Below are 26,082 nucleotides of genomic sequence, written 5' to 3' on the forward strand. Positions count from 1 at the left end.
AGAATTACGGAAATCTCACCATCAGACTCAACGTATCAGAAAACTCTACAGCAGAAGTTTCAAGCTCGTATCTGCAAAAATGTGGATTTTTTTTTATTTTTTTTGCCACAAGACAGATCACGGATGCGTGTTTTTTTTGTTTTTTTTTTATTTCCCAGGGGTGATCGTATCGACCCAGTGGTCCTAGAATGTCCAGAGAGGGCTCATTCTAACCGAAATTAAAAGTTCTAGTGCCCTTTTTAAGTGACAAAAAATTGGAAGGCACCTAGACCCCCTCCCACGCTCATTTTTGCCAAAGTCACCGGATCAAAATTCTGAGATAGCTATTTTAGTCAACATAGTCGAAAAACCTATTAACTATGGCTTTGGGGCCGACTTACTCCCCCACAGATCCCGTAGGAGGGGCTGCAGGCTACAAACTTTGACCAGTGTTTACATATAGTAATAATAATTGGGAAGTGTACAGACGCTCTCAGGGGGATTTTTCTGATTGAGGGGTAACTTTTCAACAGGAATTTGTAATAGGGGAAGAAAATTTCCATGAAGGGGGAGCAGGATTCTTTTTGCGTTTTTTGAAAATAGCAATGGAAAAATAAATATGAAAAAATTATTAATGTGCGGAGACCAAAATCAAAACTTGCATCAATTAAAAAATGCTTAAAAATAGAATAAAAAACAAGTTTTTTAAACTGAAAGTAAAGAGCGACATTAAAACTTAAAACTAACAGACATTACTCGGTATATGAAAGGGACTGTCCCCTCCTTAACACCCCACTCTTTACGCTAAAGTTTTTACGGTTTTAAAATTAGCATATAGTTTAGATGTGTTTTGAAATCTTATTTTACATTTTGGTGTACTATTTTCACTTGCCCTTTTAAATATTTTTCCCCCTTGTATTTCTTGTCGTTTCTTTATATGATGTTTTTGAACTAACTTTTGTGAATTGTCAATCTATGTGAAACCTTCTATGTTGAATTTAGGATATTGTTTACTTTGCAGGCTAAGTATTTAATTCTAGGATTGGTTCCGTTACTATTGAGCTGACTTGCTCTTTACGGCTTGTTACCACGAACTGTTAGAAAGTCAGCCATATAGGATTAGGACAGGGGGCCAGGCACCATCAGATCTTTTAGTCTATCTCATTTGTCAACCATTCTTATGTCTCTATTTCTGTTTTCTTTCAAGGTTGGAAGTATATGGAGGGACGCCCACGAAACTCTTGCAATAATTTCTGGTATTTTAGGATCTCTTTCTGCTGGCACTGGTATTGCCTCGGTCATTTTGAATAGGAATGGGATAACTACATTACCAAAGTAGGTAAATTTAAAAATTTTCTATCAGTAAATAACTTTTTACCAAAATCGTGAGTTTTTATAAGAAAAGAGGGAGAAAAATTGACAAAATAGGACATATATATATATATATATATATATATATATATATATATATATATATATATATATATATATATATATATATATATATATATATATATATATATATATATATATATATATATATATATATATATATATATATATATATATATATATATATATGTATATATCTATATATATAAAAATAAGTTGTCTGTCTGTGTGTCTGTCTGTGGATCAGGTGACGTCATGTCTCTGTGTTGACTGACGTCATGAAATTAGTTGTCGTCATTTTTGCTTTGACGGTGACGTCATTAATGGTATTTCAGACATTTGTTCACAGACAAATGTTTAATTGTAAAATGACTGAAGAACCTACAATGGCAACAGCCGAGGAAGCTGCTCAAAGAGTTTATGCCAAAAAACTTGCTGCTGATAGAGAAAGTAAGAAAAGAAAGCGTTCCAAGGAATCACAAGAACAGCAAGAAAACAGGCTTGCAGCTGATAGAGAAAGTAAGAAAAGAAAGCGTGCCGGGGAATCACAAGAACAGCAAGAAAACAGGCTTGCGGCTAAAGAACGCAAAACCGTGTAGTTAGATGAAAATCCACCTGGACAGCGAGAGTCAAAACATATCAAAACTGAAAATGATAGCGATGATGATTGGGTTTGGGATTTTGACTTGGATAAGGTCATCAATGCCTACCAGATTTAAGTTAAAAAAACAAAGGTTCGTCATAGTGACGCTGAAAAATAAAGAAGAAAAAGAAAACTGAAAAAAGAACAAAGGTAAAAAACTAAAAAAAAAAAACTAAAAAGAAAAAACACTCAAAGAGAAATTACAGACCGGGACACAAATGACGACCGAGACAGAGGGAATATAAGTGACGACCGGGAACCTCAAAGAGAAATTACAGACTGGGACACCCGGACACAAATCACGACCGGGACACAGGGAATATAAATGACGACCGGGACACAGGGACACAACTACAACGGGGACGCCGGGGGCACAGGCGGGATATATAAATGACGACCGGGACACAGGGATTGTTCGAATAGAAATTGCAGACTGGGACACCGGGACACAAATGACGACCGGGACACAGGGAATATAAATGACGACCGGGACACTCAAAGAGAAATTACAAACTGGGACACCGGGACACAAATGACGACCGGGACACAGGGAATATAAATGACGACCGGGACACAGGGACACATCATTAGAATAATGAGGTATAGATCTGAATACGGATTGTTTTTCCCATGGACAATTATATGTTGCATGTTCAAGAGTCAGTAAACCTGACAATCTATTTATATGCACAGACAATGGGACAGCGAAGAATGTTGTATATTCGCATGTTTTACGTAGTTAAAAACATATATTTATATCTATCTCTATTCAAAGGTGGGACACAGGGACACAACTACAATGGCGCGTAACTAATATGGCGCGTAACGACTTACGCGCGCGGGGGGGCTTGGGGGGGGCGCGAAGCGCCCCACCAACTAGGTGTTGGGGTGGCGCGAAGCGCCACCCCAACAGCTAGTATATATATAAAGAGATAAGTTTTGAATAGGATAAGGTAGGGTAGACGAGAAAAAGTTAAACTTTGTATGACATTTCATAGAAGAATGTTCGCTGGTTTTTTGACAAGATAATATGGAACTAGACCATTAAGATAGAGGAGGAAAAGAATAATGTAAAAAGTATAAGGAAAGAATAAAAGGGGAGTGTAAACAAGGAAAAAACAAACAATTAAGGATATATTGAACGTCCTTCCTCAGTAGTAAATACGACAGAGCATCTGTGTAAAAACAACTCGAAAAACAAAGTAAAAACTGACTAACTAGTAAAGGATAAAAAAAAAATGGATATCTACGAAAACTAAAAATCAAGAAAATGCACGATTAAGTCACCTTTTAAGAAAACAAAAGGATAGTGAGTAGTCAAGTGCCTCAACGGGTTCCACTGTTCCTAAATTCCTCCCCTTAAACCATCGTGTGACCCTTTCTTGACATCTATTAAATGGTATAGACAGATTGAATGTTTAAGTATTTTTGAAGACCACACTGCCTTTCCACTAAATACAAATAACAGTTCTTCCTCGAGAATTTTTGTTTTAATTCATTTAGAAAACTTTCTCCGCAAACAAGTTTTTCAAAGAAAAGTATAGCTCTCCGTTGGGCCAATAATGACCAGAAATAAAGTCAAATAATCTTCCAAGCGTAGAACTACCATGAATCACTATTAATAAATATATGAAACTCAAAACAAACAGAAATCACAATAAATAGCCGGCTAAAACTCAAAACGAGCAGAAGTTAACACGAGTAGGGCTGATAGCCCTATGCCTTCTCAAGACAAGAACACAACGGTCACTCTATTGAAAAAAAATGACCCTTGGATTGTCAGTTTAATTGACATACAAGCGAAAATATTTAAAACGTAAGTAGTGTTGCAATAGGGAGTACAGAGCTGAAACCCCTCAGGCCATTTGAATGCTATGCAATATTCTCTGGATTTCATTAGCATAACCGTACTAGTACTAAATTAGAGTAACTATTGGTTCCCTATGCTAAAGACAGGATTCCTAAGGTTTGTCCTACTTAAATGTTAGCTTATAGAGCTATCATTATATAAGTTCGAAAACAAGAATTTTTGAGGTAGTTCAGTGACATATTTTATGTATACATGCTGCTTCTTAATATGGTAACAATATCAGTTTTAAAATTTTCAAAACGAAGAAGTAAATTTTCAAACGTAAGTAATTAAGTCCCAAATATGACTTGCCTATTTTATTTTCCCTTCAAGTAATATAAAAAATTCAAATTTTTCATAGATCAAATTTATAATTTTAAAAAAAATCGATTATCCAATGTGTTCAATACAAATGCAATCATCAAATGAATAAGTTTGGATGAATCGCCGGGTTTTAGCTCTTTTAATATATTCTGTCAATCTGGATCCTTTAGGTATGTTAAATTGGGGTGGGTATTCAAAACAATTTTCTTTTGGAGTCATTAGAAATTTGGAGTTGTAATAATCAATTGTTTTGAATGGATAGCCGTATGAAAAGACTGATGATTGCAAAATATTTACATATATGTTTAACAATTTGGATTACAACAATTCAAAAATCTTAAGAAGAAAAAATAAAAGAGTAAAAATAGGAGAAATCCCGGTTGGAAGTTCGATGCCGCGTGCCAAGTGCTGTATGACGCGGTCTTATACTACCTCCTTCAGGAAGACAAAGCAAACCCAGTGGGTTTCGGGCTACTGAATTCTCAGATTTTAGAATCCATTTTAACTAATTCAGATGTACAATAATTGAATTGTAGCGGAAATCAATGGCTTTTGAAGAAAACATAGCAAATCGTCTGCGATTAGAAGCCTGCCGCATATTTAAAAAGTCTTAGATAATGTTAAAGATTTCTATAGGCTGTAACACAGGCCAATGTTTAAAAATTATCTTGGAATTCTCTTGATTGAACGTTTTTCTTAAGAGAATTAGAAGTCGCATTGAAATTGGACAATCCCTTGCATAAGTTTTAAGAACCATCGAAGCTTGTCTGCGTAGTGAAGGCTCAAAGGCTTCATGAAAGACACATCAAGCGGTTGTAACTTGTGAGAACAATGGGGGGGGGGGTAAACACATCAACGAAACGGCATTATCTCTTGTATAGTCTATGACCTCTAGGTTCTTGGTGCGGGTGAAATGTCCTTCTAATATGAGAAGAACTGGAAACTCCTTTGATACCTTAGAAAATACTACGAAAGGCTACAAGGCTGTGAACATCGGCCCAACTCCCTGGAGATAGTCCCAGCTTAAAATCTTTCTGCATTTTCTTCCTCGGAAAAAATAACATTTGGGGCATGTATGATCCACTCGGAGACTTGCAAATAAGGTAAGTTACGGTCCCCCCCCCCCTGTGCAGAAGCTACTGCACCAAATCGTTGTTAACCCTTACAAGCAATGAATTTTGAATGGTTCTTAGGGATCTCTGAAACACTAGTTTCATCGCAATTAAATATCTGCGACGCTGTAAGTTTGTGCTTATCAACCAATTGAGTGAGTAGTGAAAAAGAAACTATTCGCACCCATTCTATTAAATCCCATAGCTCTTGCACCAGATGTTGACTCGGGCTTACGAATAGACAGAATAGGATTTCTCTTAAAAATTCTGTTGACCCAGTCTTGAGCAGCTATTTCATTTCGACATCTATGAGCTATGGCGTTTCTTTGAGATAACTGGTAAGCTAAGGTACGTAAGTTCTTCATGGTCAGACTAAATAACCGTGTCTCCATAGTTTTTAAGTAGCCTACGTCACAAGCTCAAGTTCCTATTCTTGGGTAAACACGGCTTGAAACTTCCCAGCAGTTTTAACAATCACACACTCAGGATTTTCCTTGTAATCTTAACGTATCTTTCAAGAGTAGTTTGGGGAATCTCAAGCTCATTAGAAGTCTTCAGGAAGCCACATCGACCAGAAATAACCGCATCAACAGCATTGTTCATTGCCTCAGTAGACAAGGATTTCCTGTTTGTCTTTTTCTAGTACACACGAACCATCTGAAAACAAATTAAGAAAAGTTACTGACCCAATTTTAACGACTGGTCAGATCAAAAATAATGCAGGTAGGAATTGGTAATTCCCCATTTCCCCCACCCGTTCCGCCCCAGAAACACGTCTTATTATTGGGATGTTATGGCCACGCAAAAATTTCAAGTAAAGATACTATAAGGTGACTAAACAAAGCCCATTGAACAAACTACAAGTTTGACTTACTATAGTTGTAACACAAAGAAGTGTATTGACCTTACCTTGGTTACACATCAATAAAAGTTGCAATCCAACAGCAAATAACAGCAAATTCACCAGGTTCACTTATCAAACGAAAGGAAACTAAGCGAACATTGATGCCGTAGTTCAGCTATACCCAGCAGAAGTAGTTGTAGCTATTGCCGCTTGACGCAGTACCTCTTTGTCATCTAAAAAGGCCTACCCAGTTCTACTCCTTATCCCGTACCAGCCCGTAATTCCCTATACGAAGGGCGTTGCCTCATCCTTACGCTAAAGTTTTCTAGTGCTTTCGAAATAAAAGCTTCATATTGTTCCAATTAAACGAACTCTGTGTTTCAGGAGTTGTCCCTAAAGAATTGGGACACAATTCAAACTTTAGCGTAAGCAAAAGCAAGGTCTTGAGGAGGAGGCAGCCCGCTTCGTTAATGTAAAAATTTCTGTTTGTTTTAAGTTTTAATGCTGCTCCTTACTTTAAACTGAAAAACTTGTTTTTTATGTTTAATTTCTGATTTTTTTTTTTATTAATAGAAGAAAATCTGGCCCCATCTCCATGGAGAACCCTCCCCACGGATATGTTTTCTAGATAATTCAATCCCGATGAAAGTTTACACACGGCAATTATCTCCACTCTACGCGTAAAAATTGATTAAACTCCAGGCGTAAAATGGAGACGGAAAAGAGAGAGAGTAAGAAATATAGAAAGATTTTTGTATAAGAATTCAGGAAATTTCCCCCTGTGTATAATTTCCTTTGACAAGTTCACCCCCTAGAATCTTCCCTCCCCATGGAAAGTTCCCCCATGGAAAAACCCTCAGCAGAAAATTCGTCTTCCCACCTTAAAATTTATGCATGATTCCCAATAACAAATACTACGCCTAAACAATTGGCAATTTTGTAATTTAAATACCTTCCTCTGGGGCTGTGGGGGGGGGGGGGTTCATGTTATAATAAAAGGCATATTTATGGGGCTTTTCAACTATGATAAAAAAATGCCTATCTCAAAATTTTAATCGGATGATTTTTTGGAAAAAAGGGTTGGGGGAAGGGGTCTAGTTGCCCTTCAATATTTCCGTCCGAATGAGACCTGTCACGATATTTAGGACCAATGGGCTGATACGGTCACGTTGGAAAAAAAAATAAAAAAAAAACAAAACAGATAAACAAGCATCCATGCTCTTTCTTCTGGCAAAAAGAAAGAGAGAAAAAATTTACAAAATTCCATATTTTTGCAGACAGAAGCTTGAAACCTTTACAGTAGGGTTCTTTAATGCGTTAAATCTGGTGATGTGATTTTCATTAGGATTCTGTGACTTTTAGGGGTGTTCACTACTGTTTTTGAAAATGAGGCAAATTTTCTCATGCTCGTAACCTTTGATGTGCAAGACTAAACTTAATGAAACTTGCATATGTGAAATCAACATAAAAATCTAATTTTTTTGATATATCTACTTGTATCAAAATTCTATTTTTTAGAGCTTAGCTTACTATTGAACCGGGGCGCTCTTTACTCACAATGCGTTGCCACCAACTGTTTGACAGATTCGAATTTCATGGTTCCTGTTGAACTGAGGTGGTAACCATAGATTTTAGGACCCTTTATGTAGATTTAGATTCTTTGTTTCACCAACTTTGTGTTGATAAGATTTGTGTTTTATTATCGGTTTATGTTAAGGCCTTGTATAATATTTTTTCTGTTATTTACAATTTCGGGAACTATTTCTTTTCTCAGCCTCAGCTATTTTCTTTTCTTCATTTCTCTGAATTTAATATTTCCTTAATTCCTAATTTACTTTTAATTCTAGTGCTCTCTTCCTATTTTATATTTTGGTCGCTTTACTCTCTCTGTCTACAGCCATCACAAGCTCCATCTATATGTTCACAAGACTACCTTATAGCGATGGATTTACCATTAGTATATTTATCCTTACCTTGATACAGTTCGTATCAGTAAGTGTAGCTGCTGCCCAGATTCGTGACGATTCCATCACCGACTCGAACGAAATGGTAAGGTTTTTGTCTTCTGTTCAGAGCTAAATAAACTTGGCATCTGTTAAAAGCACGGAAACGGTATTGCAATGGTATTTATTTGTAGATTTTGTTTCGGTAGGGTGGTAAGCATGAGCTTTCTTAGCTCAACCTAGTGGACAGGAGACACCTTAAAAATAAACAGAAAACGAATTGTTCCATTCAATTCACTGAATGACCCTCTTTCCAAGTATAATATTCGCTACGCTGAAAATGCCCTTTTCCCGGGATATCACCGTCTATAAAATATTTTCTACTGTTTCCATTGCTTGATGCGTTACGTAACTTTGTTACGGGGTATCCATGATCTTAACTTGCCAATACCGACAGATGAGAGGGAGCGCGAGATTTAACACTTTGGCTAGTCCTCCACCCTTCCATCTAAAGGGTGAATGTATTCAGCTTAATTTGAGTGATTCAAATAGCTTCATCGTAATTAATGTACAGTATTTAGGCTCTTATTCATGGGATCAATGTTTAATTGAGGGAATAAAAATGGATTAATTCTAGGAAAAGATACTGAAAATGCATAAATCCTAGGAGAGGTTTTTGTTCACACGTGGTTGTTACGTAATAGTTTAGGAGATGTATTTCTTCAATATTGCTTTTTCTTCAAGATGTTTTCCCCTCAGGGCCTTCTTCAAGACGCTAATCAAGTGGGGAATATCTCGGATGTAAAAAAATGATCCCCTAGAGAGAGAAGTGGTGACTTAGTAAAATGTTTAACAAGGAAAATGTTTTTTCGATTTTGAATCATTCTTATTTACAAAAAATTAACGTCTTGCAAATCTCGCTTGTTTTTCACATCAAGAAGTTTTTATTCAGGACGTTCTTCAAGCCATATTTCAAGACATTTCAAGATGTTTAGAAAGACATTTTTCTTCAAGAAGGTCTTCAAGACGTTTTTAAAGACATTTCAAGACCTTTTTAAGATATTTTTCTACAAGACGTTCTTTGAGTCGTTTCAAAACCTTGGTCTAATATTTAAATACGGAAATTCAAACGACTTTGTCAATGAGGTCTGTTTTTCACTCCATTCTCCTGAAAATTCAAGCGACCTCGTCACACAATGTACTTGGCACACTACAAGTGTTTGAATTTCTAGGAAAATCATTTTTACTGGAAGGGAGAGATGGAGCAATCGATTTGTGGAAATAGGTTTGGCACATCATATTTATGGAAATTTAAATTAGGATGATGGTTTTATATGAGTGGTATTGTGTATTTAGTCTATTGCCCAGAGGTGGTCGAGCTTTTCATGAAGACAAACCTTTTTTTAAAAAAACCTGGACTATGCCTCTTTAATGGCGTGGCCCATTTTTCAATAATAGAGACGCGTTTACTTAGTATTTTTTTTTTAATTTATTGGAAAACATCAGAATTCAGGTTAATAGGTGATACTTCCCTATGGTAATCAAAGGGATAAGGAAATTTAAAGTCCATTGCTGTTAACTGTTTGACGCGACCTAGACGACGACACGGTTTTTTGTAAGTGTACTATGATTACTCGTAAGGTGACCATTCAATTCGTAATTTTATTTTATTACAAACTCAAGACCTGATTCATTTTTCTGTGGGATTACCCTATTGAAGCAAATGATGAAACTATTGGATGAGATAATAAGAAATTAATTACCATCCATGGACCATTACTGTTCATGACACATGGTAATCTGTGGCCCAAGTGACATCTGGCTTTATGGCCCTTATCAAATGGATCATTACAGTCCAGGACAGTCCCAACCCATTCTGATATCCCCCATGGCAGTTTATGACTATGTGGAACTTGTGGCTGACCCGTGCTACTCTGTGGCATCTATCATAATCACTTAAGCGTTTTCAGCAATTTTCTTGATATAAATCTTGCTTTAAATTATTGTTTTTTTTTTACAAGTCAATCATATTACCCCCTAAGCATTTTCATAAATTTTTTGAAGAAAATACGTATTTAATTTCCATTTCTTCATGTTTTCGCAAACCAGCCCTTCATGATACTCCATGGTAATACCCGGCCTATGGCACTCTGTGGCTGGCACAGGGTACTCATAGGTGCCTATTATCATTTCTAATGCATTTTCAGACATTTTCTTGATAAAAATGGTGCTTTAATTCCAATGGTCTGTTTTTGTAAGCCATCCCCTCGTGATATTCCAAGGCGGTTCACGTCCCCATGGCACTGTTCTGTGGCACTAATTGGAACTGCAGCTTTCCGTGGCACTCTATGGCTGATTCATGCTACCCTGTTGCTTCTATCATCATCACTTATTCGTTTTCAGCCAATTTCTTGATATAGATCATGTTTTAAATTTGTGTAATTAAATATTTTGTGTTTTTTTTAGGTCAATTATTTATTTATTTATTTATTTTATTTCTAACCCGTCATACAATACAAAGTAAACAGAGACGGAGTATACAGACAAAACGACAAAAAAAAAGGAATATGAAAAAAAAAAAAAGAAAGAAACATCACAACAATGGAATAATTTATAAAGAACATTCGATGAAGCACTGAACCGCTTTTGCATACATACAACTTTAAATATCACTGTACAGGAATACATACATACATACATGCATATTTAATTCCCATCAAAAAAAAAAAAAAAAAAAAAAAAAAAAAAACTCACTACAGAAGAATACACAACACACAAGAAAAATAAAGAACACATGAGTATCTAACTACAAAAAATAAAAAACCTATTGCCTCAAAATAATTGCCCAAGGATGAGTAACAATTTTAGAGTTATATCTGGCGATTTGGGCTAATATTGCTTCATTAGGGTTGATGATCCCATACCGACTTGTCACAATACGGTTACTTGTCCATGGTGGAAGCCGTAAGAGGTACTTTGCATATTTATAATATGTAGACCGCAATTTTTTCTTATCTTCCTTTTGGAAAATCCTCCAAAAGGGACTTAGATACAGATAATGAGGAAGTGCCATTGCATTATATAGATGGGCCAAAATCCGCCGATCAAACTGACGCTTATAAACTACAACACGGCTATACGCTAAAGAGATCCGCTTCTGCAGATGACTCTGCAAAAGATGACGTGTTTCAAGCATAGACCGACCAATAGGGATCCCCAAATAAACTATGTATTCGGCAAGCCGAACAGTAGCACCACCCAGCCTAACATCAACAGCAGACCCTTGCTTAGCATTAAATAATAACACATCAGATTTCTTTTCGTTAAACTGAAGGCCTATTTTTCCATATTCTACTTGAAGCTGGATAAAATTCTCCTCTAAACCGTGAAGGAGGCGGCTCAAATTAAGTACATCGTCTGCATAGCTTATTAACGATAGATCAATTCCTCTCAGAATGTATGTCAGATTTGACTTAGAATGTGGTTTAACGATGCTGTTATTAAATGCGGTAGGTGATGTCAATGCACCCTGCCTTACACCTTTTTCAACGGGGAGTACCGGGTTATTTGTCAGGTTTGGTGTTATTGGTAGCTTAAGCCTAGCTTTTAAATTTTTATACATATCATATAAAGGGTTTAACATACTTGGATCAACACCTACTAGGCCCATATCTAAAATAATCTGCTCATGAATTAGTGAATCAAAGGCCCTTCTGACATCATGTGCAGCGAGAGCTATGCTCTCACCGCTTTTCTCAGCATCTATCAAAGCCGAAACAAGAGCAGAAAGAGCGTGACCACTACCAAGACTAGGCTGAAAACCGAATTGATGGTCTGGGACTGTGCATTTCGACCGCAGTTCATCGACAATAAGTGCCTCAAATAACTTACAAAAAACTGTAGCCACAGTTATAGGTCGGAAAGACGAGCACTGGCTAAGTGGCTTTCCCTTTTTAGGCACAGGTGTTAATATTCCTATTGAAAAAGAATCAGGCACTATACCCAGGTTAAAAATTATTTGAAAAAGCAGGGCAAGGTGCTCAAGGAACAGCTCGCTGCAAAACAGCAGGTGCTGAATTGATATACCATCACAACCGCGCGATTTCTTTTTTTTTAGTTTTCTAATAGCAGAACGGATAGAACACCTCGTAATTTTAATACCCGGACTGTTTTCTTCTCGCTTTCGTGAGAAGAAATCATCCAGTTTCACACCGAAGCTTTTTTGTAGCTTGATATCAGGAGCCGAAAATTCATTTCTATAATGCTGAACCCAATTATCTCGAGATATTGAGGTCATTGTTACATGAGATCTTTCTTTAAACAATGAAGACCAAAGTTTATTTGGGTGGGTAAGGATAGCCTGAGATGAAGAACGAATAATTGCACTACGGTGTAGTGAAAGTTCTTTCGCGAATTTACGTTTACTATGAATTCGAAGCTTATTCACCCACCCGTCTCGAGGACATCCAGCCTCACGCCAAACCGAAAGCCAGAATTTTGCCGAACTACACGCGTTTTGAAGATTAACATTTGCAGACCAGCCTGGTACTTCGGTACCAGGCCACACCCGTCTAAATGGTACAGCTGATTGTTCAGCGAGACGTAATGCGTGCACAAGCTCACCACAATAAATATTCAACCGAATTCGTGATTCCGCCGGATGGTTCTTAGAACTAACCATCAGCAGATCAAAAGGAACGCGGATTTTTGAAACAAGTTCATCACAAGTCGACTGAAATGAACTCATAGACGCACGTTTCCAATCACAAACAAAATAAGGACGCTTCTGGAGCCTTCCAGGAGGAGGCGGAACACTACTATTTAAATCAATATTGAAAAACAATGGAAAATGGTCAGATGTAAAATTTGAATCAGAAACAAGAACCTCACTCGGTGTAAGTGATTGAGTGTGCATAACATGATCTAGGTTTGACATACTTCCCGAATTATGAATATATGAAAAATTCTTATTCTTAGACGCGAGTATAAATTCATCACCTAACATACCGAGTAACATATTAGCACGATTAGAACTTGAACTGTTGTTGCCGCTCGGGTTTTCAAGATCACAGTTAAAGTCACCTGTTATCAGACACAAAAGTCCATGCTTTTTTATTTTATCAATACATTTGGATAGCCTTGCAATACTTATGGCAAACTGTCTATCTGATCGATCATCACGATAGTCCGTAGGGAGGTAAACATTCACTATAACAATATCATGCATTTTGATAGCGAGAAAGTCTAATGCCGAGTCAAACATAGAAGTTGATAGAGAGGATCTAACGTAAGTCGCAAGGCCACCAGATGGCCGGCCATGAGTGCTAGAGCGTTTGGCTGCAACTGTAAAAACTTGATGGTTTGGTGACAGGTTCAATAACGGAAGGCTGAGAGAGGTTGCAAAATGTTCCTGCAAACACACAATATCATATCTTGAAAGAAGGTCCTCGATAAAAATAGACCAGTTAAGGATATTTCCATTTAAATTCCACGTTGCAACTGCATGCTTAGCACAAGCGGGTTCTAGATTCATTTTGGTAGGGAATTCATATTGATTATCGCTTTATTAGCCGGACATCTTATGTTATAGCATGTATGGCCTTTCTTTTTGCATATAATGCAGTACATATCTTTAGTGCACAAATTATCCTTCGTGGATGTGTGATCAGAAGCACCACAACGACCACATATAGGCGTCAATACGCAATTAGTCGCTAAGTGACCAACTCTATGGCACGAATAACATCTTTTCGGGAGAAATTTGAATTCTTCAGCAGGCAGCTTCTCATAACCGATTCGGACTGAGACTGCAAGAAAGTCTTCGAGATCCTTACTGGTCCCGAAATACAGCTTGAACACTTTGGAGCGCTCAAAGCTACCGATTTCTATTGCTTTTAATGCACATGGAACAAGGGATTCTATATCAGTCTGGGTCATACTAGGTGGAACCTTTTTCAAAACAGCAATAAACATTTTCTCTTTGAGCATGGCAGAGACCTCAGGCTTACTAACTTTCATTTTCTCAGCGATCTTTTCAGCAGAAGATTTGGACTTGACGAATAATTTCCAGTCCTGTCTCACCTTTTTTAGCTCACTTATTTCGGCTGAGTTGGGGCAGATGGTATCCAAAAACTGCTTGCGAGCAATGGGATTATCAAGAGACTTTGGCATTTTAAGAACAACGGCATAGGATGTCTGGGGATTGACTGTTACAGGGTTGGCGGGGCCTGGGACACTACTCGCTGAACGGCAACATAGGCTCTCTGCTTTAGCCATAGACACAAAATTCTTAAATTCTAGACATAAATCATTTACCTTGCGGGTTAACGTAGCGCTTGCCTCGCCAGGAATTGTGGGGACTTCGTCCGGTTCGTATATGACAAACTTCGGCAGTTCCACTGAATTCTTATCACAGTAGTCTAAAACTTTCAAAATGTCTGCAAATGTATCAGCAACTTTCAGCCTTTCACTTGGTCGAGTAGCATAATTCGCCACAGACCAAATTGTTTTCTTCGCTTCGCTCACCAAATCGTCGGCGAAAAAATCGCAACCAGTTTTGATAATATCGGCATTTGCATTACCTTTTGATTTCGCCCGCACGGCAAAATTTAATATAGCGTTATGTACTAGTCTATTAGGCTGCATCCCATGAAATAAATCCAGTTCACACACAGTTCCAGACTCAACGTCAGATAATCCATTAATTAGCAAAACAAACAAATCCAATCTTTTTTGCACAATTTCTCAGCAAACACAGGTAGATCGGTATTTGTACGAGTGACGTAGATAATGAGATTCAATCTTTACACTTTCATAATAGTTTATCCTTGTAACTTGAAAAAATAATCCGTCTAATTTAGCTTATGTTCACGCTTCAAAAGCAAGGTAATATCCAGAAAAATGTTATTTTTTGTTCGTCCGCACTGAATGAAAGCTAGTTGAAGACTGAACTAGTTGATCTTCAACTAGTATAATCTTCAACTCAACTAGTTGAGTTGAAGATTATATCGGACTTTAATCATTTTCACACATTAAAACAAATGAACATTTAGCTCCACTTGTTTATATTTTTGTAAGCCAACCCCTCATTATAATCCATGTCAATTCAAGGCCTATAGCATTCAGTGACTGGCCCATGGTACCGTCTGGCACCTATTGTCATTCCTAACTTGGCACGACGTGGCTGCTCCGTGACACTGTTTGGAATTTTTCATTGAGACGGTTCTTTCTTAACCAAGACAAGAGCTCTCTGGTTGCGTGGAACATATTTGAATCATAGAAACGTGTTTTACTTAGTATTCTCTATAGATTCCATGTGAAAAATCGGATTTCAGAGTGAATTCAGAGTGAAAAGTCCCATTAACTTTTCGCCCTTTTTAGATGACCATTTAATTTTTAACTTTTTATCTTATTGCGAACGCATGATCTGATTCGAATTTTCTGCAGAAATATCCCTTTGAAGCTAATCTCATCCAAGCATGGAGAGTTTTCGAGAACGGGTATAAATTGATACATTAATTTTGTAATCCATCGGGTTTTGACCTGAATCTTGGATATTTGATCAGGTCAAAAGTTTTACCTTTAATATTACCTATTTTCTTACGGTGACATATAAATACCAGCCAAACCGTGTCCAATAAAACTTGAAAGAATTGCTCTTAAAGGAATTTATCCGACAGATCTAGTCTAAAATTGACCCTCCTCTAATCGGGCCAACCTTAGGAGGTCCTTCATGCAATCCCTCCAGGGAGCTCCCAACATGAATGAATTTTATGTTAGCGAACATTTCACCACATGAATCATTCAACATGGAATTTGAGAAGGAACTTGTGATGCTCCATACCCCTACCAACCCAGAGCCCCGACATAGGCCAACCTTCAGAGGGTCCCATGTACTACTCCACGACTCCCCCCCCCCAATATGAATAAATTACGTGCTAATGAGGTATTCAGAGAGGGAACCTCTCCATGATTCTATGACCCTCCATGCTTCAACAAATGCCAATGTTCTAGGATTGGGAAGGCATAGAGGTCTCAAGCCCTACTCATCTTAATTTCTGCTCGTTTTGAGTTTGACTCGATTGTTTATTGTGTAGCGAGAGCAAAACTTTGGTTTTGTCGTGTTTTTTCCTAAAACCCCGATTTCAGCTTATTCCTAGAAAGTGGTAAGGGTATAACCTCTACGGTTTTTGTGGAAAGTGTAGACCTTAGGCCGGATCGATGAATATGATTTTGCATTATCAAAATCTTCGTAGAACTCTTTGCTGGGGTCAAAAAGGATGGTTTTTGCTTGTGTTTCTACTCGTTTCTCATTCGGTTTTTCGCACTTGGGATTGCGGTAGAGAAATGGTATCAGATGCACCTCCTAAACTTTGAAAGTTCTCTCATTGCTAAAAAAATTAGAGTTTATCCTTTGCTCTTTTCTAAGTAATGACGTTACAAGCTTTGCCTACGGCAAAAAAGTCAACTTTTGAACTAAGACAGGATAAATTTTTTTTGACAGCAGTCGATAGCTCTTGATGAGCTAATCAAAGTACATGTCAGCCATTTTTTGGTAGAAAAATTCCTTCATGAGATATACCAGTTTGAAAGTTTAAGGGGGTTGACAACTTTAGTAGTAAGGTACACACTGAAACCAAAAGTAGGCCGATACAGAAATGATATCAGATGTGCCTCTTAAAATTTAAAAGTTCTCTCATTGCTAAATAAGTTAGAGTTTATCTTTTGCTACTTTCTAAAAGATGACTTTAGAAGCTTGGCTTACGGCAAAAAAGTCAACTTTTGAACTAAGACAGATAGATTTTTTTTTCGATGGTAATAGATAGCTCTTGATGAGCTGATCAAAGTACATGTCATCCATTTTTTGGTCAAAAAATTCCTTCATGAGATATACCAGTTTGAGTTTAAATGGGTTGACAACTTCAGTTGTAAGGTATATACTAGAACCAAAAATAGGCCGATACCAATTGTGAGACATATAGGGGATTTTTAAGCAACAGGCGACTGTCAGCTCATAATCATCTTCGGCAATGAGGGTTTCGCAAATTTTGCTATTTGGTGTACCTATTATTTGTTTCCGGTGTATTTGATGGTAAGACCAATTTGGTTCCAGTGGTAAGACATGTAGGGGACTTGTAAGTATAAATTGGTTGTTAGGCTAAACTCACCTTAAGCGATGAAGGGTCTGCAACTTTTTCTAGTTGCAATGAGGGGTTTGCCACTTTTGCGAGTTGGTGCATCTAGTATTTATTTTAAGATCCTTACAAAACCAAAACCAGGAAACATAACCAAAGTGTTGCTCTCGCAACACTTTACTCGGCAAAGCCGAACAAAGGTTGCCGCAGCACCTCACGTTGCCTATGCAAAGTAGATCTAGTTCTAATTTTAGTTTGTTTTTGGTTTCATTTATTTATCGATGCTGATTAGTGGTAGTTTCACGCTTTCTAATTTATTTGGGTTTATTTTTGCTCACTTTTGATTTAATGGAGTGCTTTGTTTTTCTTTAAAAAATTTATTTTGAGGAAATTTTTTTTTAACTAATCACTATAAAAGTCTGAATAAGCACACAGAAATTACAAAAGCTTGTCTCTGGTACACCAAATTGTTCCTTGTATAATTTCAAATTGGCAATGAGATCTCATAACAACCCCAAATACTGTAATCTTTATAAAAGCTTGAATAAGCACATAGAAATGACAAAAGACTGTCTGTGGTGCACAAAATTGTGTCTCATATATTTTCAGATTGGATATGAGATATGTTAGTAACCTCTAAAAATGACAAAAGATGACAAAAAACATAACAAAATGACAAAATGATAAAAAGATTCTTTCTGCTACTCCAAATTGTCTCGAATAATTTCAGATTGGCGATGAGATACTTTAATAACCTCCGAAATAATGCAATCACTATAAAAACCTGAATTTGCACACATAAATGACAAAAGGTTGTCTCTGGTGATCCAAAATTCTGTCGTATAATTTCAGATTGGAAATGAGATATCTTAGTAACGTCCAAAATATGGCTATCACCATAAAAACCTGAATAACCACACATGAATGACAAAATCTCTGGTGCACAAAAATTGTGTCGTATAATTTCAGATTGGCAATGAGATATCTTAGTAACCTCAGAAATATGGCTATCACCATAAACACCTGAATAACCACACATGAATGACAAAATCTCTGGTGCACCAAAATTGTGTCGTATAATTTCAGATTGGCAATGAGATATCTTAGTAACGTCCAAAATATGGCTATCACCATAAACACCTGAATAACCACACATGAATGACAAAATCTCTGGTGCACCAAAATTGTGTCGTATAATTTCAGATTGGCAATGAGATATCTTAGTAACCTCAGAAATAATACAATCACCATAAAAACCTGAATAAGCAAACATAAATGACAATAGATTGTCTATGGTGCACCACAATAGTGTTGTCACCATAAACACCTGAATAACCACACATGAATGACAAAATCTCTGGTGCACCAAAATTGTGTCGTATAATTTCAGATTGGCAATGAGATATCTTAGTAACCTCAGAAATAATACAATCACCATAAAAACCTGAATAAGCAAACATAAATGACAATAGATTGTCTATGGTGCACCACAATAGTGTTGTCACCATAAACACCTGAATAACCACACATGAATGACAAAATCTCTGGTGCACCAAAATTGTGTCGTATAATTTCAGATTGGCAATGAGATATCTTAGTAACCTCAGAAATAATACAATCACCATAAAAACCTGAATAAGCAAACATAAATGACAATAGATTGTCTATGGTGCACCACAATAGTGTTGTCACCATAAACACCTGAATAACCACACATGAATGACAAAATCTCTGGTGCACCAAAATTGTGTCGTATAATTTCAGATTGGCAATGAGATATCTTAGTAACCTCAGAAATAATACAATCACCATAAAAACCTGAATAAGCAAACATAAATGACAATAGATTGTCTATGGTGCACCACAATAGTGTTGTATAATTTCAGATTGGCAATGAACCAAAATTGTTTCGCATGATTTCAGATTAGCAATGAAATGTCTTAATAACCTTCGAAATATTGCAATCAAACTGTTCGTGGTAAGGAACTGTAGTAAGGAGCGACCCGGCTCAATAGTAAACGAAACTCTTAAAAAACGGAATTTCGATGCTAAAAGATGTATAAAAAGAATCGGATTTTTATGCTGATTTTAAGTATATAAGTTTCATCAAATTTAGTCTTTGTCCTTTCTCGCAACTCTTTGATTCTTTCTCGCAACTCTACTTTTTAAAACAATAAAAAATTTTAGCGTAAAGAGCGGGGCGTCCAGGAGGAAAAGCCCCTTTCATATACGGAGTAATTTCTGTTCGTTTTAAGTTTTAATGTCACTCCTTACTTTCATTTCAAAAAACTTGTTTATTTTTATTTATCACTATAAAAACCTGAATAAGCATACTTAAATGAAACAAGAATGTCCCTGGTGCACCAAAATTGTGTTGCATAATTTCAGATTGGAAATGAGATATCTTAATAACCTCCTAGACGCTAAGGGCAAAGAATGCTAAAGAGAATTTCTCAGGCTGAATCGTTTGCAAGCAATTTCACGGAGATTGGAGATTCTCAGCAAGGACAGAAATTTCTGGAGGAAATTGGAAGGGAAGGGGTTACCTTACGTTGGGTGAGATTTCCACCGAGCTTTCCGTGAGGAGGAGCGGCGTGTTTTATGGAGGGTGAGACAGATTTACCTAAATTATTTGAATACGAACAGAAATATTCCATATAAGAATGGATGCCTCCCTCCTCAATACCTTTCCCCTTACGCTATAACTGTCACCGCTTCAAAAAAAGCTTCTTGTCCTCCTTCAGGGCTCCAATGCCAATGTATTTTATGCTAGAGAACTTCTGTCTCATATTAAGAAATTAGTATGAGAGTTTTCAAAGAGTGCTTATTGTCATTTATGCCCTCCAATCAGCAATGAACCGCTCGAATCAACCCTCAGAGAGTCCCAAGTCCTTCCACTAACCAAGAGACCCCTTCGACTAAGCTTCAGAGGGCTCTATGTCCAACTTCTGGGACCCTAATGTCAATAAATTTTGTACCTGTGGACATTGCCACCTATGAATCAACTAATACGATTTCTGTAGAGGGAATCTGTATTTCTCCATGCTCAGACCAACCCTGAGCCCCCTCAAGGCAGCATTGAGCCGACCTAATGTCCCACTCCAGGGGCCTCTAATGTCAATACACTTCACATTATGGAGCTTTTGTTTCATATGAATCAATTAGTAATTTTTTTTAAGGAGCTTGTGGTCATTCTTCGCCCCCCCCTAGACCAGCCCTGAACCCCCTCGAGTAAACATTCGAAGACCTCTATATCCTCCAATCAGCCTAAAGCCCCCTCCAGTCATCCTTCAGAAGGCCCCAAGGGCAAGCTACGCTGCTAAATGTGACGCCAAAATGAATCAAGTACCATGGCAAGAGAATGACACATGTGAATGTGATGCGAATTACACAACTGCGGGATCATCAAGCAGCAGTTTTCGTTTTCCAGTGCGTGCATAATTTAGTCCCAGATGTTTTTCGTGACAATTACCGTGCTAACAGTGATATTCATGGATATGATACGAGGAATAGTGATAAATTGGCGATTGAGCTTAAGAATAGCACAAAATCAGGATTTCGATTAAAGTTTCTTGGAACTGCAGACTGGAGTTCTCTACCAGTGAGCATCAGGGCGGTTGAGCAGGAATATTCAGACATGTGCACTACTGCCAAGCTTGCACGCGGTGTATGATCATATTTTTACGAGGACTTTTACTGATCAAACCGGTTTAAACCCCCTTTTGTTTTCACTTTTCTTGGTTCCATTTATACGTAAAAGTGTTTTAAGCCTCATTTCATTTTCAGAATTCTTGATACTTTAACTGATCAATTTATAAAATCCTCATTTCATTGTTTTTGTTGTTGGTATTTCTAGTGGTCAAATTGATTTAAATCTCATTTCATTGTTTCTTTTCTTTATACTTTTACTGGTCAGATCTGTTTAAATCCCGTTTCATTTTTACTGTTCTTGGTGCTTGTACATATCAAATCGATAAAAATCCTCTCTCATTTCCACGGTTCCTGGTACTTTTACTGTTTAAATCGTTTCAAATCCTGTTTCACTTTCATTATTCATTCTAATTTTACTGATCCTACCGGTTAAGAAACCCTTTGATTTTCACGGATACTGATAAAACTAATTCAAATCCCATTTCGTTTTCACGGTTCTTGGTACTTTTATTAATCAAAGCGGTTTAAATATTTTTTTTATTTTCACTTTTATTGAACCATTTATAAGTCCAAGTGTTCCAAGCCCCAATTCATCAATTTATTCAAAAACTCATTTCATTGTCTCTGTTGTAGGTACTTCTATTGGTCAAATCGATTAAAATCTCATTTCATTGTCTCTCTTTTTCATACTTTTACTGGTCAAACCTATTCAATCCTGTTTCGGTTTCACTGTTCTTGGTGTTTTACAGACCAATTCGAATATAATTCCCTTTCACTTTTACTGTTATAGGTACTTTTACTGTTCAAATCGTTTCAAATCCTGTTTCATTTTCACTGTTCATGCTACTTTTACGTTAAAGCCCCCTTTTATTTTGACTGTTCTTGGTAAATTTATCAAGCAAAGTATTTCCAGCCCTATTTCACTTTTAGTGCTCTTGGTACTTCAACTAATCAATTTATTTATATACTTCCTTCATTGTCTCTGATGTTGGTTATTCTAGTGGTCCATTCGATTCAAATCTCATTTCATCGTTTCTCTTCTTTGTGCTTTTACTGGTCTAATCGATTAAGATCCTTTCATTTTCAAGGTTCTTGGTACTTTTACGGATGTATGGAAAATTCTGCCTCAATTTTCACAGTTCATATTGATCAAATCTTTAAACTATCTTAGACTCTCCTACATCACCTATCAGCCCGTTAGTAGTGCCTATGTCTGAATATTCCAGTTCTTGCATCTCTGACTTTTGAATAAATATTCTAAATGATGGTTCTACTAGCATGCCCTAAAAAAATGGAAACATAACAAAGTAATGCAACGAGATTTTTTATTGAAATAATGGTATGTGCAATAATACATATTATTCATATCATCATAAACTTTTTTTGAATGTTTCAAATTCGTTCCATAAAATGATTCATCATTTTTTCTCTTGACACGGTACTAATTCCATTTCGGGGCTATAATGTTTAACATAGCTTGGTCATGGGACCCTCTGAAGGTTGCCCAGAAGGAGTTTTGGGTTACTATGAGGATATAAGGGTCTACGAGGGTCATTTTGAAGGGGTTCAGGGCTGGTGGGGGGGCATGAGTGATCGTAAGTTCCGTCTAAAAAAACAATACTAATTGATTTATACGAGACAAAAGTTCTCTAGTATAAAATTTTTGACATCAGGGGTCCCCTGAGTTGGACATGGAGCCCTCTGAAGGGCTCCATGATCCCCGACTAGAGGGGGTTTACGGGTAATTGGGGGGAATGAACAACTAAAAAAATTAAATTAAAAACAGAAATAAAATGGATTGCTTACCATTACGGTTCTTCCTTTGATATCACAGACCTTAACCTCTGACGAGCCTTGATTTAGTTACCTGAAATTTATTTTTTAACTGTAGAATGTTGTTGAGATAGGAAGGTAAAATTTTTTCACAGAATTGAATCTTAAGTTTCTAGTGAGACTAATAAAATCAATTGTATTTTATGCAATATTACGACGGGTCTCTGGGAGAAATGATAGAATTCTGCTAGAAGTATTTTGGATTCATGTAAAACACTTTTTTGTATTTCCTAAGAGTTATTTCTGTTTTGTAAGAACTATTTGGATTTTGTAGAACTGTCTGTATTTTATAAGAATTATTTCTGTTTTGTAAGAGATAAATAGTCAGTAGCATTGCCGGATGCTAGCGTGTGCTCGGGAACAAACCATTGCAAAAAATTTATTTCCTAGAACTTAATATTAGGAATGATTTATTGTTTCAGGTGTCTAAGACGCCATTCTGCTAAGGAAATATCTGGTCTTATGTTCGATTCCTACAGTTGACGAAAACCTTTGTTGTCATCGTATTATAAAGATTTTCTAAGGAAAAAATCATTAAGAAGAAATCTCGAAAAATAAATCTTGAAGAAAAAAGAAATCTCGAAGAAAAAAACACCTTGAAGTAAAGAAAACTACCTTGAAGAAAAACCATCTTCTAAATTATTACTTAACACCCACGTGTGCGCAACACGTCATCTTCAGTTACTTTTCGGGATTCCCCACTTGATTTGAGGGCCCTGAAGAAACAAGTCTTGAAGAAATCTTGACGAAAAAATATATTGAAAGAAAGTTCTTTAAAAAACATCTTGAAATACCCTAAAGCGTCATCAAAAGTAACTTGAATAACTCTAGAAGAAAGTCATCTTGAAGAAAAGTGTCTTAAAACGTCTTGAAATGTCTTGAAGAAATGTCTTGAAAAAATGTTTTGAAGATTGTCTTGCAGAATACCCAACACATCAATCTCAGTAACAACAAGGGGTTCCCATTTGCGGGGCCCTGAAATTTTTTCCTTACACTCTTAGTTTTTTAAAAAAATTACGTAACTAGCAAAAAAATACATAGAAAATATTAACATAATTAAAAAATTACGTAACAATGAAGGAAAAAACTATTACTCCTATGTGTGCATAATCAGTGATACCAACATCTTGGGAATCGCCATTAAAATTCTTCGTGATTACCGATGAAGAAGAAAAGATTGGTGGTTATAGGCCCCTTTAAAACTGGAGCCCCCTCACTACTTATAAAGAAAAGGAACTCTATATCCAACTATCTAGTTTTTAGCAGTGGGTGTCAGATTTGAAAAAAGAAATGGGAGGGAAAAAATCAGCAAGAAATTAGCTGAACATAAATATAACACCAAACAACATAAGAAGGTCAAACTTTCCTTTGAATGCGTAGTTATCTTTGGGTTTCAATAGATTATAAATATTCAGCTTTTTCTGTACATCCCTCACCGAAATAATATCTTCCCCCGAACGAAATTCTGGGTACGCCTTTAGGCCTTGGTACTTTAATTCAAATTACAGCCTATCTACCAAATCTGGCAGTTACTAAAGTGTTTTGTGACATTTTCAGTCTCCTATAAACCATTTTCGATGTCCTTGTTAACTTGAAACAATTTAATGCACAGGATATGTTGTGGCAGAAAACATGCCTTTTTTGGAAAATAATTCGGTATTTTGGTAAAAGAAAATTCCGATAATTCTGTCAAGATTTTGTATCTTCGAGAAAAGAGGCATAATTTAACACATAGGGATTCTGTATTCAGGGGTAAATCCAGGATTTTTTTTTAGCGGGAGGCGCATAATAGGTTACTCCTATAAACTCGCGAAAAGTGAAATTTTATGGGAACCTCAACAATTATGCGTCATAGGTAGGTAATGGAAATGGCCGTAAATTTAATGTAAAACCCGGTGAGGATTAAAGTTCTGATAAATAAGTTGAAGTTAAAATAATATAAAAATTATGATACAAAATAGCAAGTTATAAAAACCACCCCACTCAAAAAAAATCTGTTCACCATTTGCAAAAAAAAAATATGATATTTAATATTTTCTGCATAATTTTTAGCCTTTGTACATTTTACCACTATAGCGAGTAAGTTAAGCTTTGTATCATTTAAAAAAAAAAAACAACAAAAAAACCATCTTGGACCATCTTTTGGAGTCATGCATTCTTTGTGACTATTTGGTCAAACCATTTAGCATGTCACCTAACTATATGACATCGCTTAGTAATTATGATAGTAATAAAGAAAAAGAAATGAGAATTAAGATTCAATCGTATATGCGCAAAAACATAAACGTTAAATACTAGTTCGTTTAGGGATGTAAAAAGAAACAAAACAAAGGAATGGAACTACATAGAAGACATTTTGAAATGAGATTTTTAAGTATAGGGAATAAAAAATTAACTAATCTCTATTTTTTTTTACAAGTAGTGTTTTTTATAAGTAGTTTAAACTTCGACGAATTGTCAAAAATTTACTCGTGAAAATTTCACTTTCATAACAATGTAGCGTATTTGTCCACTTTTTAAAGTTCGATATATTTTTTTTAAATTATAGATTTCACAATTTTATAAGAAAAAGTCTAGTTTTTCTTTATACTCCCACCATACCTATTTAATGTACGGTCAAGGTTTACTTCAATATTTTGGAGTCCTGTCAGTTTAGAGCTGTTCGTTAGTATTTCCTCTTATATTCATCCTAAAATATTTAAATAAAGATTAAAATCTCAGAAAAATACAAAATTCTAATAAAGATTTATGTAGGTATGTGCTCCAAACTAAGTATATAAGTCAGAATACATCTTAAACAAGTGCTAAGAGCTTATATAGCACTTGTGATGAGGTCGGAAGAGCCAAGAGCTCACACGGCATGAGCTCTAGCAAAATTCTAAGAATCAGTAGATTGATTTAAAAGGAAAATCAGAGGGTTAATGCCGGTTGGGATTTATAATAAGAGCTTACGAGGTCCTCCTCATAAGAGACACGAGGTCCTTCTAAATATCAAAATTCATTAAGATCTGATCACCCATTCGTAAGTTAAAAATACGTAATTTTTTCAAATTTTTCCTCTCCCTTCTACATTCCAGATGGTCGAAGCGGGGAAAACGGCTTTATCAAGTCAATTTGTGCAGGTCCCTGACACGCCTACACATTTCCATCATCGTACCACGTCCGGAAGCACCGAACTCACCAAAGCACTGGACCCCCCTAACTCTCGCAAAGAGAGCAGATCCAGTCCGGTTACGTCAATCACGTATCTAGGACATTTGCTTATTCTACACACCAAGTTTCATCCCGATCTTTCCACTCTAAGCGTTTTTCAAGATTTCCAGTTTACCCCTCCAACTCCCCCCAATTTTACCAGATCTGATCGGCATTTAACATTAG

General features: G+C 36.5%; 1 protein-coding gene across 1 annotated transcript in view; it reads left to right on the top strand.

Annotated features, from left to right (window-relative positions):
- The window catches only part of LOC136028318 (uncharacterized), a 63,957-nt gene that overhangs the window by 3,774 nt on the left and 34,101 nt on the right, over positions 1–26,082 (top strand). Inside the window, exons 3-4 of the mRNA XM_065706086.1 lie at positions 1,187–1,314; positions 7,991–8,192. Coding sequence (XP_065562158.1) covers positions 1,187–1,314; positions 7,991–8,192 — 330 coding nt within the window. The remainder of the gene's footprint in view (positions 1–1,186; positions 1,315–7,990; positions 8,193–26,082) is intronic.

Source organism: Artemia franciscana, chromosome 6 (genome assembly GCF_032884065.1).
Source record: "Artemia franciscana chromosome 6, ASM3288406v1, whole genome shotgun sequence".
Taxonomy (NCBI): domain Eukaryota; kingdom Metazoa; phylum Arthropoda; class Branchiopoda; order Anostraca; family Artemiidae; genus Artemia; species Artemia franciscana.